This window comes from Lagenorhynchus albirostris, chromosome 18, assembly GCF_949774975.1.
Source record: "Lagenorhynchus albirostris chromosome 18, mLagAlb1.1, whole genome shotgun sequence".
Lineage (NCBI taxonomy): Eukaryota > Metazoa > Chordata > Mammalia > Artiodactyla > Delphinidae > Lagenorhynchus > Lagenorhynchus albirostris.
The window spans coordinates 35,405,360-35,420,522 of record NC_083112.1 but is presented as its reverse complement, the minus strand read 5'-3'; the positions used below and the strand labels follow the sequence as shown (position 1 = coordinate 35,420,522).

At 31.1% G+C, this 15,163-nt stretch overlaps 1 protein-coding gene across 2 annotated transcripts in view; it reads right to left on the bottom strand.

Annotated features, from left to right (window-relative positions):
* Positions 1-15,163, bottom strand: part of KLHL1 (kelch like family member 1) — a 388,765-nt gene that overhangs the window by 187,730 nt on the left and 185,872 nt on the right. For both annotated transcript variants that reach the window (XM_060128984.1, XM_060128985.1), the window contains one exon: positions 12,241-12,437. In XM_060128984.1, coding sequence (XP_059984967.1) covers positions 12,241-12,437 — 197 coding nt within the window. The remainder of the gene's footprint in view (positions 1-12,240; positions 12,438-15,163) is intronic.

Here is a 15,163-nt window from a genome sequence, read left to right as displayed (position 1 = left end):
AAAAAAAAAAAAAAAAAAAAAAAAAAAAATGGCACTTATCTATATTATCTAGAAATTCATTTACATTTCATGGAATTTCAGATTTAACAAGGTATCTGGAAAATCATAAGGCTGCAAAAGACTACAAGGGATCAGTATGGTCTCAAACAAACGATCATTTTACAGTGAATGAGAGAGCTCTCCAGTGAATTGTTCAAAGACACACAGTTTCATTAAACATAGTTTAAACTAAGTCTTATAATTTTCAATGCATTTTTTTTCCTGTACTTTACCTTCTTTTTTTGCCCTAGAGGTATTGAAACTCTCAAATGTCTCAATTGTCAGCAATCAAGTGATCACAGAAAATTTTGAAGCTAGTTAAAATTGTGGGATTGTTGGCCAAAATTAAAGCAGCCTAGACTTTCAGGTCATGTTTTAAAGAAGGGCTTGAGAAAATATCTAGTTTATTCACCTGGTTGGAGTTACTTCTATAGTGTCCGTGCCAAGAATTTGACCACTTTGTTCCTGACATCTCAATCTATCTTTTCACAAATAGTTTAAAAAATAAACTTCAAGGAATGTCACACATTGTAAGACATTATTAATTAGAATTTTAGGTTACAATGGTTAATGTTAAGAATATAATATATATAATATCTTATTGTTACAAAATCTTAGTCGTAGCTTTGAGTTAAAACAACAGAAAGTAATATTTGCAGAGAATTATGTATGTTTCATAATCTAATTCTGATATGTTATATTGGCTTTTTAAAGTAAATAAAGGGAACTCTAGATTACTATAGCGGTTTTTGGTTTTTTGGCCAATAGGATACATCTATTTTCTACTAATCTTTGATATAGAGGAATACCATTGAATGAAGAGTTGATGGTTAACCTATATTATACTGTTCACCCAAACTGAATCTTGGAGTTAGTAAGTTTTTCATCTGTTGATCTTTCAGAAAATTTCTTTTATTTTGACCTGGAACCTGAAGCTTCATTGATTCCCATCTCTATGGCCTTGGCCCCCAAAGGATGAATTTACTATTGGAAGCTTACAGATTTTGGTGTTGTTTAGCTTAAGTTATAGTTATTGCCAAGTTTTATTTGTACTAAGCTGGAATACATTACTCATATTTCCGCCTTCTTGAAATGAAATAAGGCAGAGCATTTTATGATTTTAAAAGTAAAAAAAAAAAAGTGTCCATTTACTATGATGGATTTCAAGTGAGTTCATCAAACTGTCCGTATTTTATTCTAAATGCTCTAGTAAAATAATATTCTTTCCTATGCCAAGTGATGTTTCAATCTACCAACAACTAAACCATCACAAATCACTAAAGGCTTTTCACCTATTGAAGCAAGCTGTTCAAATGTATACCACATCGTTGGCCACCTACGAACCAAGCTTTAGAGTCTTTGACAACACTTGCAATTTTCAAATTTTTTATATTTAATGACATCTTTTGCTATAATCTTTCTGAAAAGCTAAGAATATACAACTTGCCACATTCTTAGTCCAAAGAAAAAGAAAGTACATTATTGCATCCTCAAATGACATCTGTTAGCGCATATGACAAGGCAAACCTAACTAATGAAGATGATATCCTAAATGTTTTCTATATTTTCTTTATGCTTTTTCTAGTTCTGTGTCAAACTTGTAAATTTTTACGATATAAAAGTTAATATGATAATGATGAACATAATACAAGTATACATACGTGGAAAATGTCAATTTTTGAAACCACATAAACTAGGGTTATTACAGAGTTTGCTACTTAAAATACAGTCTTTCTTCTGATTAATATATGCAGTCAATGCTGATAAAGATGTCTACTTGTATATGTAAATGTATGCATATATGTCTTAATCAGTGACTACATATAATAAACTCTAATTTTAACTTCATCAATTTTCTTCTAGTTCAACTGCAATACATTTTTTTAAAAGAATGTACTTTTTCTACATTTCCTGTTATTCTGTCTCTTCATCACTTAGTTATCTTTATTTATTCTTATCTATATACCAGAAGTAACAATAGAAACACTATTTAATAAATTGATAATTAGCTTATTCTCCTTTCAAATAGAACTGGAGAAGAAACTGAATTCCATCTCTATCCATATATTTGCAAATCTCTTCATGTTCTTTTAACTGTAGAACCAATTAACATGAAAATTTTCTTTAACAAATGCTTAGAGTAGTATATCTGGCTTGAATAATATCAGTCTTAAATAAATCTACTTAGATTTATTATTGATGAAATAGTCCATTTTGTTTAAAATATGTTTAATCTTCATTGTTTTCCAGAAACTCTTTTACTAATTATAAATTATATAGCTCTAACAAAACTAAAATATATTTTTATGTTGTTCAAGTAAAGATTGTCTTATATAAAAAAATACAATAAGAATAATTATAAATACTTATTGTAATAAAGCCCACCACCTAAGTATACCATTTATTGAATTTACTTAGATCAGGATCTGAATTTCGTTTATCAAACCTTTGCCAATTTCTGCTTACAATATCATTATTGACCAGGGGATTTTTCAAGAAACTAATGCCTGTGGCTGGCGATTTTTATTTTGGCCAGCCAAAAAAATTAATTCTGTTATTTCACTAATACTTTGTGGGTCATTACATTCAATAGTTACACCTGACACACCTGTACAGTCTTCTAATTTTTGTGAAATGTTGTCTTGAATCCACTCTTCTATAGAAGCAAAAGAACATTCTCCAGCACCATGAGTTTCATTTTCACTTTCGCTATCAGAATCAATCACTAAGTATTTTTGTCTTTTTGTTGGTCTAATATTAACATCGTCTGAATCAGAACTATATTCTGAAGAACTATCATCTTCTGAGACACTAGTATATATGTTGCTTGGACAATCAGAGAGAGTATCTGCATAAAATTCACTGAAAAATTCTTCTTCACTCAAAATTTCACAATGCGTCATTTTTGAAAATCTTACATTTATAATACACATAAGATTGGAACAAAAACCTAACAAAGCAAAATGTGAATGATAATGACAATCATTAGTTGTATAATGAACGCTTGATCAATTTTAAGCTCTAACAACTTCACAAGGTGATGTTAATTGTATCACTCTCTAAAAACATATTGATACGTCTCCGGTCAATAACGTTTGGGTAACAAAAGAGGTATTAATACATCTCCGGTCAATAATGTGCTATTATCCAGAAATTTTTAATGATGATGTATTATTTTATATAATCTGAAATCATATACAACAATAGGATACATTTGGCCCACTATTAATTCTTTGTAGTATGTGCCTTTTCTGTTAAACCACCAGGTTTAATATTTATTCCTGGATAGCATAGTGACCTTCAATGAAAATGAAATTTAAATATGAATAGCTTTTATTAGAAATACTAAAAATATTAAATATAGACCTTGAATATGAAATAGGTCCAGGGAAAACTTAATTTAAAAATATACATACACAGTAGGTGGAATAATGTTACCTGTTAAACAGTTTTGAAATAGCTGATAAAAAAAGCTAATGAACTCTAAAGATCATGGTACATCCTGTATGTATTTATTTATTTGTACATACATTTTAATAAAGAGGTATGAAAAGTAAGTTTAGGCACCATATAAATATTTTTAATTATCACAGAATAGAGATAATATACATCACTTTAAATTATTAATATTCAAAAAATTTCATTTAAGTTGGTAAATTTTTGACAGTATTTCAAATTATTAATGTGTAAAACTATTCATTTACTCTTTCTTTCAAATATCATTTATCATGTGTCTACAATGAGTAAGGTGCTATCCTAAGAACTAAGAGTATAACAGTGAACAAGTAAGATGAAGTTTGTGGAACTTATGGAACATGCAGTCTGGCTCTGTGCAGAAAATTTAATACATTAGAGTAACTTGGGATCTGGGAGGAACATCTGATACTCTATTAGAAGTTATTTTTCCCTTGAATTGTGTTTAGTTGTACAATACATTTCTGAAAATATTATTTTTTTAAGGAAATGATCTGCCGCATCTCTATACAGCCCTGTGTACAAAGGGCAAACTGGGCTTCCCCTTAGGCAAGGATTGATTTTAGCATATTTCTTGTGAACAGTAATCGATCCCTCTTCCTTTTATTCCTCTTTTAAAAAAATACTATTAAAGATCTTTAAGCACAAGTATAGTCCTTAACAGAAATGACACTGAGAGAAAAATTGAAAAGGGAAACATAAAAAAAAAATTAGTTCCATGTTATGTGATTCATTACCTCAGCAAATAAGTATAAATACTTTATAAGATTAGTTCATGATGTGCAAATTTTTGTAATAAAGTGACACTTTCATATACATACAAAATCAGACTTTTTCACAGGCGTTTAAAAAATCAGAACAAAAGCAAATTATTGATTTCATTGTTGAAGAACTGTGATTTGCAAAATGAAAAGACACTGTAGCCAAAAATTTCTGGCTTTTCCTTCTTCTGACATCACCTAGGAAACCCTTTTTGAACTATTTTAATAAAGTAGAAATATTGGGACTTCCCTGGTGGCGAAGTAGAAATATTATTTATCACAGAAGGAAATTCTTTACATTAAATGATTGAAATAAATGCTAAGGAACACTTATGAGTTACTATGAAAATCCTTTAGATGTGGGTTTATAGGATATTTTTTAACACTATTGTTCCTTCTTGGAATTTTGTTAGTTATATTGTTGCTGTAGAATCAATTCAAGACATATAGCAACTCTATAAAAATTTAAATCTGCTACAATAAAAAATAACTAATACTTTTTAATAATTTTAATAGTAGATTTTGTGTACATGTGTGTGTGTGGTGTGACTTTATAATACAACTGTGTGCTGAATCTTTGTGTTTTAGAAGTAGCTCAGTAGAAGAAATAAAAATAAAATTGAAGTATGAAAATGAAAGAATTCTTACAACGAATGGAATGTTTTTCAAGTAGATGAATATTATCTTCTTCACCATTATCAACAACAACAAAGCAGAAGGATACATTTCTTAAAATAGACTGTCTTTGATTTGAATATGAAAGCCTAAAATGGAAACATATTTGAAGAGCATCTGAATAGAAGAAATGGACTGTGCCTAAAATGATCCCTTAAAAAGCTTATAATTTTCATAGGATCCTCTGTGATTATGCTTAATTAGTCTTCAAAACTGTCATAAATGCACATTTCATTGTGGTTATTTTCTAGAATCCTAACAATTACAAAGTTCTATATAGTCAAACTGCAATTACATGAGTGAATAATTACTTGTTATAATATCACTATTTATTATACATCTCTATCAGTTTATCTGGTGTAATCTGAATATCCTCTTTGTGTACAACACTAAACAATTTAAAGGTAATTTTTAAATTGCCAATTTTTAAAAACTCCTCCACTCAAATCAACTTCCAATCTTAGACAATAGACTAGAATTTTACCAATTCACAAAAAACTCACAATTTTACCATTTGTGAGTTAGAACACAAATGAAAACTGTCTTTGCAGAGTTGTCAGTCTAATTTAGCAACAAAACAAGTAAAGAAAATCATACACAAAAACAGGACAAGAGGAAATTCCTTTCTACGCAGGCCTCCACATACTTCCTTACTGCTTGTGAGGATTAAGTATTGGTGGTAGTTGTCCTCCGAGCCACTCATTGTACTCACCCAGAACCTTCATTTCTTATCAATTTACAAAGAAATTCTGAAAATCAAATTTGGCTAATTTTCAATGTGACACATTTATATACTGACTTAAAATCATTACTCATGCCATGTATGTATATGAGATACTCAAAGGACTAACACAAAGTAATGAATGAAAGGAAAAAATGAATATTGAAAGCAATTTTTAGTACTAATATATCACATAATAGTCCTGAGTAAAATATGGATGAAGTGAACTTTATTTTGACAATGTAGAAAAGCAAAGACATTTAAATTTCATTTGTTCTACCAAAGCAAACTCTAATTTATGGCTTATTAGAAGGGTTATTGGTAAAGATTTTTTAAAAACCGTGCTGCTGGCTAGAAACCATGAGAAATGTCAGGTATTTCAAAACCATAAACAGAAACCACATAAATAAAGTTTGTCCATTTTCTCTGGCATTGCTTTAAGGGCTATGAAAGACAAGTAAACCATGTACAGGAGATTTTAGAGTCTGGACTCTGGAAGGGTCACTGCTCTTATCCTGAGTCTGGAAGGCTGTATTCTCCAGCTCAGAAATGCCTACTTTTCAAAGCTACTGATTGAACATAGAAAACTCTAATTAGTCTTATTGCCACTGCTTCTGCCTCTAGCACAAACACTGTGGAATGTTCCAAGTCATGCTGGTAGCACTGAGCAGAAAGTGAAGGTGAAGTGAACAGGGGAATGAAAAAACTGAGGAGCAAAATATTCATGGAATTCTTTGGTCTCATCTATGTTTCAGGTTTATAGTGCCCATCTGTCTCAAGTAATCCATGTTTTGAAATATCCTGGATATCAGAAATCTAATTTGATATACTGGATAAAATGTAAATTTATTAGCATATTAGATAGAGCTTGAAATTTGTGGTAAGATAGTACCAGGCTTAAATCCCCATTCTAGCATGTTCAATCTATTACTCCTGAGTAGATTATTTAACTTCCTAAGCCTTAGCTTTGCCATTTTTAGAATGGATATAACATACCTTGCAGGAGTTGTGAAAGGATTAAATTTCAAAAGTTTGTTTAACATGTAGAGCAATGCCTGATATATACTATATACTTAACTTGTGCATCACCAGCACCAGTAGTGCTAAGCATTGACATCAAACAAAATGGCAGAAGCTAAAGCTACCTCATTTTCTCTTTTTCTTTCTCACTCACCCAGTACGTGTGTGTAAATATCCATGTAGACCTCTAATGAAGTACTAACATTATTCTTATTCTTTCTTCTTGATTTCTTCTAATGCTAATCTGGTGATTAGTCAAAATTAAATCTTGGCTTATACTTGCTCAAAAACTTTCAATGTTATACCATTATTTTAAAATAAAAACACAAATATATAACAAAGTCTCCTTAACCCTACAAAATTTTGTTCTGCCAAAATCTCAAGCTCATTGTCTCCACTTCTTTGCCTTTCCCACCATCCCATCACACTTGAATTTCCTTAAACAGAACAAAGCACCTTCCCACCTCAGATCATTGGTACATGCACTTACCTATGTCATGAATATTCTTTAAGTCTTCATTTGACTAATATCTGCTTCATCCTTTACAACTCAGTTTTTGCATCACATATTTAAAGAGGCTTTCCCTGTTTCACTCTCCTATAGCATCCTATAATTTTCCTTTGTAGTATTTACCATACATATAATTATCATTCATGGTTATAATTTCTTTGCTCCAACATATTCATCTTGACTGTAAGGGCAACTTATGCCTATTTTGGTCACCATTGTATCCCCAGGCCACCTTCTACAGCTCCTGGTACATAGCAATCAGCAATCACTACCCCCTTCAACAATGAATGCTATGTACAGACATCTGTCTAGGTTTCCAGGTTATAGAAAGTTAAACAAATGCTACCACATTAATGGTGGAAGTAGGTAATAACAACACTTAACAACAAATATATGATATAAAGGTGGGAATTAAAGTACTCTACAAGATATAAAACAGTGTGAGGAAATAGAGAGTTTTGAAGGCCAGGTCACTTTCAGTAGAATATTCAGATATGAGATCTTTGTGGAAGTGACGTTTGAGCAGAAAGCTGAATGAGGCAGAGAAAGGATATAAATATTTGGTAGAAGAGTGTTTCCGGCAGAAGGAAGAAAGAACAGCACAAAGGTTATCTGGTGATATTATGCTTGTTATAGTCACAAAACAGCAAGAAGATCAGTGTGGCTGGAATTGTGTGAACAGGGAAAACAATGATAAGAAATATGATTGGAAAGAAAGTTAGAAAAAGACCATGGGTAGTCTCATTGAATGACTGAATTCAGGAGTACTGAGAATCACAATTCTAAATATCTATGAGAACTGAAGAAATTAATTAATATATTAATTTCTGATAGGTGCTGATAATTTACAGGTGCTGATAATTTGTTGGGACAAAATGAATCTCAGTGGAAAGAATTGTTCTCTGTCACAAAAGTTGCAATGTAGTTGTGAAGACCAGCCATAAAGACATAAAAGATAATTGCATAAGAAAATTTATGGTGACATCATATACTCCTAAGGAAAGGAAAACTAAGAATTTAAATGAAGGAGAGAATGTCATGAAAAGTTTTTAAATATTTCTTAGGCATGGATGAACTTACCTGGAAACTGAGGGGTTATTTAGAATTAGATACCAGAGATTCCAGAGAAGCGAACTATTGTGAGTAAAGTACAAGGGAATTTACAGCACATATTTAGAAGAGGTGAAATTAATTCAATGCATTTTTAGAAAAAATGCCCAGATAGTTGTTCAGAAGTTAGGTATGCAGAAACATGCCTATCAAAATATGGAGTTTAAACCTGCTATTTTTGGGTATGTGTTTAAGACATTGTTGAACTAGGAAAGCAAGCCACTCTGTGTTCTAAGTAAGACAGATTTTGGATAGGGAATCTGAGACCTAAATGGTCTTTGAAAGGGCCGTGGAAGTGAAGGTCAGGGAACTTTCTGCTAATGATCTCAACCTTCAGTTCAATGTGAAACGTTCTGAAAAGTACTATGCAAAGGCACTGAGTTCCTCAAGAACCTTCCATCAACTGTCTACAGTCTTCCATCAACTGTCTCAGTCTACAGCAGTGAAGCCAATTGCTTTTAAGGGCTCACTTAGAAGTTACTTCAAGTTTCCATTGTCCACATATCTGCCTGAATCTGCGTGTGGAGAAATAATGGCTTTTTCTCTTCCACCTTCTATACCTTACCTGAATGCCTCTTATGGCAAACTCTAACCCAGAACTGTATGGAGAGAGGATTTCTTAAAAAATGAAGATCCAGGAGTCTCCTCTAAAGGTAAAGCTGACCTTGGAAGGAAGGAAGGCTGATGATCAGTAGAAATAGATAAACCAGCATAGAAAGAAAAATCAGAAGACTGAAGTAGAAGTTTGTACTACTAAAATGAAAAACAGAATGAAAAAGCACTTAAACACTACTGTTTTAAATGAAAGCTCATTCTATCACATACATGAAGATACCTATTTTCATGCCCTGATATTATTCATCCATATGAACCAAATTTGTTTCAACTTTTCTTCATATGACATGGTTATAAAATGTTTATTATTCTTGTTATTCTCATCTATTTCTGTTTGTCACTCTCTAATATTTTTAAAATGTGATGTCCAGAACTAAGAACAGGTCTCATAATGAACTCTGTCTAATAGAGAACTATTTCCTTCAATTATTTTGTTGCTATCTGTATATTCACACAGCCAAAGTTTAAATTAATGTTTTAGAATATATTTCACACTTCTGCCTAATATTGAGCTTGCAATCAGAATTTTCCAGTATTTTGCACATGAACCACTGCCAAGCAGGGTCACCTTCCCTGAATCAATTTTGGAATCATCACACAAAATCAATAGCTGAAGCCAAATAAATAAGTGAAATTTCCAAAGGAAACATAGAAAAACATATAAAAAGCAAAGACATACAGACAGCAAGTTAAGATCTGGATGTTGAAGATCAAGTTCATATCTAAAATATTTTGACAAGGAAATTAAAAATTAGAAAAGAATGTTACTTATGAAATAAGCAAAGAATGCATATTTAGATGCAATAAATAAATTAATTCAGTACCAGAGGTAGTAGGAAATCTGAGATGATTTGTTACTGAAGTAGTTAAGAAGAAGAAAAAAATAACATAATAAATTTGTTTAAAAAGCACAAATTAAGTAGATTAGATGAGGAGATATGCAGGATTAAACACAGATCAGAAGCAAATATGTGGTGAGAAATTATAATACCAGATACAAACACTCACTGTAAAGTGTTAGAACTGAGAGAAAATAGCGATCTAGGAAGACAACTGGTCAGTAAATTTTCTTCATTAAAATAGTAACCCAGGAACATTGGGAGAACACTGGAGCTTCATGTTTCCAAAAGAATTTGAAATCTTTTTAATTTCAACAGACGTGACACAACATGTGATCAATTCATAGTCTCAAAAATAAATTAAAATAGTTATTTAGAATGTTGAGTGTCTTAGCTAGAACTCTTACATGTTTCTGTTTTACACATATTTTACTACAGAATATAAATTTTAATGTGTTTAAAAATATATTGTTACTATTGTGTGATAAATTGCAGATCAGTCCAAGCAGCTGCAAGAAAGACATTTTTATTACTAAATTAATAATTTCGAACTAGACCAGAAGGAACCACTATCCCTCTGGATATGGAAGCATATTGTTCTTCGGCTTAGCTAAGCCAGGAACTCCTAAGAGTAATGAAATGTGCATAATTAAATGACTGCAGTTAGACTTTGATATTTTGGTTGATGAAGTATTTATTTACATTGATTTTATACGGTTCATATAATTTTAATAGTAGTACTGTGCCCTGTCATGGAATATTTTGAAAAAAGAATTTGAAAATAGAATTACAAAGCATGTATCTCCTTCCTTTTATTTCTACATTTTCATTTAATTTACTAATCTGCTTAACAGATTAAAGAAGAAAATTAAAATAATATTGAGATTCTGTCTAAGAATAACAATGAGAAGACTTTTAAATGGCTGACTGTCTTTAGTAATTTGAAAAGGTGTTAAAGCTCAAAATAAGAACTTTTAAATAAATAGCAACTATAAAGCTTAATGAGATTTATTTCATATAAATTCTTCCCGTGAGGTGAAAAGAGAAATTTCTATACTTTACAATTGGTTGTTTCAATAATAAAAATCAAATCATTAATAATGTTAATAATAATAATAGCAAAAATGGCTAACATTTTATATAGAGATTGCTACATTCCAGGTACTGTATTAAATGATTTTAGAATGATTATTTCTAGGGTATGAAATGATGGGTGTGAAATTGTTGTAACTGATTACTCAATTCTATAATGGAGATAACATTAAAAGAAACACACTACGAAGTACACATACTTAAAGTCTAAAATTCAAATGACTTTTAATATCTCTTATAAAGCTGTTAAAATACCTACACATATACATAGTTTGTATATATAGCAAAAAATTAAAGAGAAAAATACAAAATAGGCTTATAGTATTTTAGGACTATTAAATGACTTGTATTCAATCAGTTTAAACTCTTTATGAAAATAGTACAGAAAGTCAAATTTAAAAAAAAAATAGATCAGTTGATTTATATATCTAAATATTTTCCCTTAGTATGCTAGTTCCCAGGAGTTCTGAAATCCAATATTCACTATAACAATAAATACTTTAAATATACAGTATAGATATGATTTTTTTCTCCACAAATCATACAGGCAAATCCATACCTAACATATCATGCTATGATAAAAAGTGTATTAAATATCTGGAGTGCCATAACAAAATACCATAGACTGGGTGGCTTAGACAACAGGAGTTTATTTCTCATAGTGCTGAAGGCTGAGAAGTACAACATTTAAGGTATAGGCTGATTGGGTTCCCTGGTGAAGGCTCTATTCTTAACTGGCAGATGGCTATCTTCTCACTGTGTCCTCACATGGTAGTGGAAGAAAGGAAGCAAACTCTCCAGTGTCTCCTCTTATAAGGGCACTAATCTCATCATGAGGGGCCAACCATGATGACTTCACCTAAACCTAATTACCTCCAAAGTCCCCATCTCCAAATAACATCACATTTGCAGTAGGACTTCAACATTGAATTTTGGTTGATAGAACTCAGTCCATGGCAGAGAGGTTGTTAGAAAAATTCAAAAGAAAAACTTTTGTGGCATAAACTTCTAGCTGTTAACTAGAAAGAAAAGGGAAAAAATAGGGCAGCTGTGGAAGTGGATGCAAAAAGATACATATGCCAGGAGCAATTAAGAAAAAAATCTTTTAAGCACTATTTAACATCCCGAGTATCAATATCTATATCTATATTGCCTATAAAATGTAAATAAAACTATAACAATAATAAAGTCCATTGTGTGATGTCATTTTTTACTTTGAGATTATTAAATATTATATGGTACATTGTGTCCCATGATAAAAATGTGCCAAAGATGCAAAACTAATTTTAAACTTTAAAAAGATTTTTAACACAACAACAGTAATTATTTTAACCTCTGATAATACAGCTATGTCTCTTTTATTTAAAAATTAAATTTCCTTACCATTGTGTAGCTGTGGGCCACTTTCATTAATTCAATACATCCTTGAGCATCTGCAAATGCTCGGATTCCTAAACAGTTAGATGGATGCAAGAGCTTCATGAGGAAATGGCAGCACACTTCTACTACTTGAGGAAGCTGAAGAAGGGAAGCTGCAGCAAGAAGGTTTTCAATGGTTTCTTCCTTTAATTCCAAGCAACCTAAACATTAAGTGAAAAGAATTATGAAACTGTTCAAAACATGAAATAACATGTACCATTCTATTACTCAAAACATTAGTCCAGTCTTCTAGAAATGATCTGAACCTAAATTGATAATCCAAATAAATATAACTCATGAAAAGCCAGCAATTGTTTTCAACATCTTGCATTTCTTAGCTTGTGTAATGTTCAGAATCATGTAGTACATACAAATGCAGCTTCAACTAAAATATCTGTATCCTATTGAACAGGAATTATGGTTGTTCCTTTGGTTGTGGATTAGGAAAGAAAAAAAATAGAAATATTTCACAACACATGACTACAAGCTTAGGAGAGCAAAGATGCACTAACATTTTCTGACAATATATGTGTATAAGAATATGAAATACCTATGTATGGATAATGAACATATGTATATGTATCTATAAATACCTGTGTTGTATGTTGCTAATATTGTATTTAACTCATTGTGCCTATGATTATAATTTCCTATAATTTTTCTTTCTTTTTGGTCAGTTAACTTCAAAAATTAAGCTCTTTAGCGTTTCCCCTTTTTTTCTAACTATTGGAATAACTTATTAAATAATGGAGCTATTCCTGGACTGTTTATAAATCTCATCTGTCAAAACTTCTAGGCTGAACTATTTAGGTTATATTTCATTTAGCAATTCAACACATCTTTAATAGGGATAGTTCCATTCAGATTTTCTATCACTATTGGGTGAGGTTTTCTAGGTCATACATTCTCAGAAATGGTTGATTTCATCTTAATTTTTGTGACACAGATGGCTACTCTTCACTAGAAATATCTCCACTCATTTTTCCTGAACACAGGGTCAGGCCACATACTGCCATGACACATGTCAGTGGATGTGTGTTGCTACCACACTGAGGCATTTATGATGTGAGTGTGCTTCATCCCTACTCTTGCTCTTCTACCAGCTAACTGAAGACAGAAAAAAACCCTCGTGGATAGAGGCTACACGGGAGCAAGGAGCCTGAGCTCTGAATCCATGCCCAGTGCTATGAGCTTCAAACAGCAATATGCAATGTTTAAACTAATAATACTCCCAAAATAAACTCAAGTTTATACTTGTGTATGTACTTGAATGCAATCCCAAGTGTCTAAGTTTGAAACTCAAGTGCAAAACCATAGGGAAAAATAATTGATTAACCTTTATTATTAATATGTTGTCATCTAAATTAGAAGGATATTCTTGCCAGCTGAAATATATTTTCTAACTTTGTGATGCTACTGTAATTTTTTCTTAGATATCTCCTTTTTCCATCATTAGCATTTATTTTTATGACATGTAAGAGAAGTTGTCTACTTTCAAAAATTCAACTTTCAAGGACAGAATATTTATTAAGAAAAGTCTCATAAACAGAATGCCTTTATTGTTTCCCACACCAAAGTTTTTGTTCTGGATTTTTTAAAACTTACAATAATTTGCAAGAATAATACAATAAGCAGTTAAAAACCTTTCACTTAACTTCACCGTGTTAACATTTTGCTATATTTATCTATATGTGTGTGTGTTTATACTGTAGTTGCTGAATAATTTGATGGTACTTCTAATCAACCGGTATTTCACCCCTGAATACTTCAATGTGTCTCTAAGAACAGAGCTTTCTCCTACATAGCCACTCATGAATGTAATTCTTTACACTCACGAAATTGATACAATAGTATTTGTTATAATGCAAATTTCCCCAAATGTTCAAATAAGATGCTTTAAAGATTTTATTTTTAAATTCAGAATCTAATTAAGTCTCATTACATTAACTTGTTATGTCCCTTTAGTTTTCTTTAATCTAGAACAGTTTCCCAACTATTTTGTCATTCACATTTATGTTACTGAAGGGTTCAGACCAAATGCTTTGTAGAATTCCTCAATTTAGGTTAGTCATATTTTTTCCCCATGATTAGATTTAACTGAAAACTTTTTGGCAGGAAGACTGTATAGGTGATGTTGTACCCTTTTCAGTGCTTATATATAGAGAGGTCCATAATGTCAGTATATCCCTCTGTTGATGGTGTTAAATTTGGTACCTTGTTTAAAATACTGTCTGCCAGATATCTTCATTTTAAAGAAACTCTTCCATTTATACTTAATAAGTAATCTGTTGGGTGAGGGACAACTTTGCTTTCAAACATGACATTTCACCTATAACTTAACATGTTTAACAGATGAAGAGCATTATGTTTTATTTATGAGTTTCATTGAAAGAATAAGAGAGCAAAGGAATCTAATGCATATTTCAAAGTAACACAAGGGATGTGATGAAGAAAAAAGAAAGGTAAAGTGGATGCAATAAATTGAAAGGAAATTAAAACTCTTTTTATTACATATAAATTTCCAATTAAATTAGCTATCTAAAGTTTAGTTTGGTATAAAAGAGAGACACTATCAATAATAAAAGTTATTAAACTTTCAAGATTCTAAAAAATGCACAAGGACCCTGTTCAGATATTATCAACTAGTAGAACATTGAGTATCATGATCAATTTGACAGAGGAGACATTTGCCAATAGTAATAAAATTATCTAAGGTGTTTATGTTTCACATTATCAATAACTTTTTCATTCAATAATAATGTCAAACAAAATCTTCATCTGCAGTTGAAGGATTCATACCAGTTTAAATGATTTTAAGACTAATTATATTAGTGCAATTATAGATATATATGTTAAAGCTTATGAATATTATAGTAAACATCAAAAT